Raw genomic sequence first — 2713 nt, 5'->3', positions numbered from 1 at the left:
GCCATGTTGGCATTAAGGCGCCATGTTGGCATTAAGGCGCCATGTTGGCATTAAGGTGCCATGTTGGCATTAAGGCGCCATGTTGGCATTAAGGTGCCATGTTGCCGTTAAGGCATCATGTTGGTGTTAAGGCTCCATGTTGGGGCTGCTGGCTGGCAGCAGCTGTTATTACAGGATTACAGTTCATCTCATGGGATTCATCTCAACAAAAGGCAGAAACTTGCAGGTCAACATTGCAGCTGCAGGACAAAACAGAAATGGAAACAAAATGTTCTCAGGCGGCTCAGAGTGACAGGTGGAGAGAAACAATGAACATTCATGAAGCAAGGGAAAATCCTTTAATGATGGTGGGTGAAGCTGCAGCTTTCTTCTCACGCAGATGTGAAGCCAGCTTTGTTTTCATGTCAGACAAAGATATGGTGGCCTGTTGGCCTGCAGCAGCATGATGCTATAAAGCCTTCCTCCTCCTCCTCCTCCTCACTAGAGACAGGACTCACCCGTCACAAAGGCAGTCTGAGGGCTCAGGCTCCAGATTTGAGCTGTGAGGTCATCATCGTAGGTGAAGGTGGCGTTTGCGGTCTGGCTCATGTTTCCCACCGTTACCGTGACAACCTGTGACCCCGCAGCTCCCTGGAAGAAGAGGCATCATAGCAGCACAACTGGTCTAACTTTAAAAGGACCAAACAGTCAGCCTTGTGGGACTCCATGTCTCACTGTGTGATGATGAGACACGGTTACGTTCTCTGTCAGATTAGATCTGAAGCTGCTGCTGCCAGTTAGACCCTGAGATCAGACACAAACCACGAAACACCGACCCGCTCCTCAAGCCGAGAAACTCCCATCGGATGCTGAGCATGCCGGCGTGAAAACTTACTGCTGGGGTTCTGCAGGTCAGCTCGGTGTCGGCTGCCTGGACGACCTCGCAGTCCTCGCCGCCGACCATTACCGTGGCGACGTGTCCGAGGCCGAAGCCGCTCACCGTCAGCAGGGTGCCACCTGGGCAGGAAGTCAGAGGCAGAATGAAGACGCTGAAGCTCCAGGTGAGCGACAGTCAGGCGCCACACACCTGCAACGCCTCCAGAGGTCGGCGAGAGCGAAGACACGATGAGCTGCTGGGTGAAGTAGAGGACGCTGTCGGCGGCGAAGCGCGCGTTGCCCAGAGACGGGAAGTTAACGGACACTGGGTAGCTTCCTGCGCTGGCTCCGCCCACTCTGCACACCTGAGAGGAAGCTGGAACACATCAAGCATCAGTTCAGTTACAGGAAACAGAATCAGAAACAAACCATTCCACATGACCCCATAGAGGTCCAAACGTCCCAAAAGGACGTTGCAGGAAGCGTTTCCTCACCTGTGACCTCTTCAACGACACACCTGGAGCTTCCCACCATGATGGAAGCATTTTCCGAGCTGAATCCCGTCCCAGTGATGGTGATCAGCGTTCCCAGTCCATTGGATCCTGGAACGATCAGGAATATTGGTCCAGGTGAAATTTTTTTCCCTAACTGACAAAGCTGCAAAGATCTTCTATTCACATTTCCGAAGAGGACCAGGAAGAGTTGGTAAAAATCTGGGAATTATAGAAATTTTCCGGGGAAAGAGTTTTCCCATCAAAGTAAACTTTGAAGCTGGATCAAAAGAAACCAAAATGGAGCTGAAGGAAGTTTGGCTGTCAGGATTTATGTGATTTTTTTACTTTTTATCTATCCAATAAAAAGTTAGTTTAGATTTTTTTTAAGTATGTTTAGGACCAGTCAGAGGTAAATCTGCTCGCTGTCCATGTTTTCCTGATCCTCCGTGTGACTCCGGAGCGCTGAGATCCCACCTGCTGCTGCAGGGACTCACCTCGAGTCGGGCTGATCCCCGTCACCACCGGCGTCTCCTCCTCCGACCAGCGGAAGCTGCAGCGTCCGGAGCAGTTGGAGGGAATGCCGTTGATGTAGACCTCCACCTGCAGAGCAGCACACCTGTTCTGAAACACTGCAGCTGGTCAAAGCAATCAGAGTTTCTAGTTTCTAGCCCTGAAGGCCCAACAGTTGAATCACAGTAGGTGAACACAAACAGGCTGAAACAGCCAGGTGAGCTCCGGGAGTACCTGCGGCTCTGTTTCCCAAACCCGGAAAAAGTCCCCGGTCAAGCCCCGGGTCAGCAGCCCTCCCTTTGTCTTCTCCTGGACCAGGAAGGTCACGTTGTTCCCGACGACCGCCGAGTCGTCAACCTGGAGGGAAATGAAGAATTCGTTCCTACTCCAGCTTTGTGTTTCAGGCAGATTTTACGTCCCAGACAGATCAGACCTTCATGAGCGGCTGGGCTCCAGGCCTGCTGAGCCAGGTGACCCTCCACTTGGGAAGCTTACAGGTGCCCAGGTCCTCCACCTTCACCTGGCCCGCCCCGGGGACACCCTGCAGGGCGAACTTCAGGTCCTCCGCGCTGACGTCCACAGGGAGGCCTGGAGGCACAGGGGAGACGCCTGGTTAGCATGGTTAGACTGGTTAGCATGATTAGACTGGTTAGCATGATTAGACTGGTTAGCATGATTAGAGTAGTTAGCATGGTTAGGGTAGTTAGCATGATTAGACTGGTTAGCATGATTAGACTGGTTAGCATGATTAGAGTAGTTAGCATGGTTAGAGTAGTTAGCATGGTTAGAGTAGTTAGCATGATTAGACTGGTTAGCATGGTTAAGAGTAGTTAGCATGGTTAAGAGTAGTTAGC

At 51.9% G+C, this 2713-nt stretch overlaps 1 protein-coding gene across 1 annotated transcript; it reads right to left on the bottom strand.

The window, feature by feature from the left end:
* Nucleotides 1-481: 481 nt before the first annotated feature.
* On the bottom strand, nucleotides 482-2671 carry LOC103132992 (fibrocystin-L-like; the record flags this gene model as incomplete). The annotated part of the gene is made up of 7 exons (XM_007544740.2): nucleotides 2293-2671; nucleotides 2094-2216; nucleotides 1844-1949; nucleotides 1350-1457; nucleotides 1067-1231; nucleotides 875-996; nucleotides 482-630 (listed from the first exon to the last, which is right to left on the bottom strand). Coding segments are annotated over exons 1-7 (779 nt in total), but the record flags the coding sequence as incomplete, so codon positions are not given.
* Nucleotides 2672-2713: the final 42 nt, after the last annotated feature.

The sequence above is a fragment of the Poecilia formosa genome, unplaced genomic scaffold (genome assembly GCF_000485575.1).
Source record: "Poecilia formosa unplaced genomic scaffold, Poecilia_formosa-5.1.2 Scaffold1880, whole genome shotgun sequence".
NCBI lineage: Eukaryota > Metazoa > Chordata > Actinopteri > Cyprinodontiformes > Poeciliidae > Poecilia > Poecilia formosa.
Note: the sequence above shows the minus strand (reverse complement) of the source record. Positions and strands in the feature narration are given on the sequence as shown.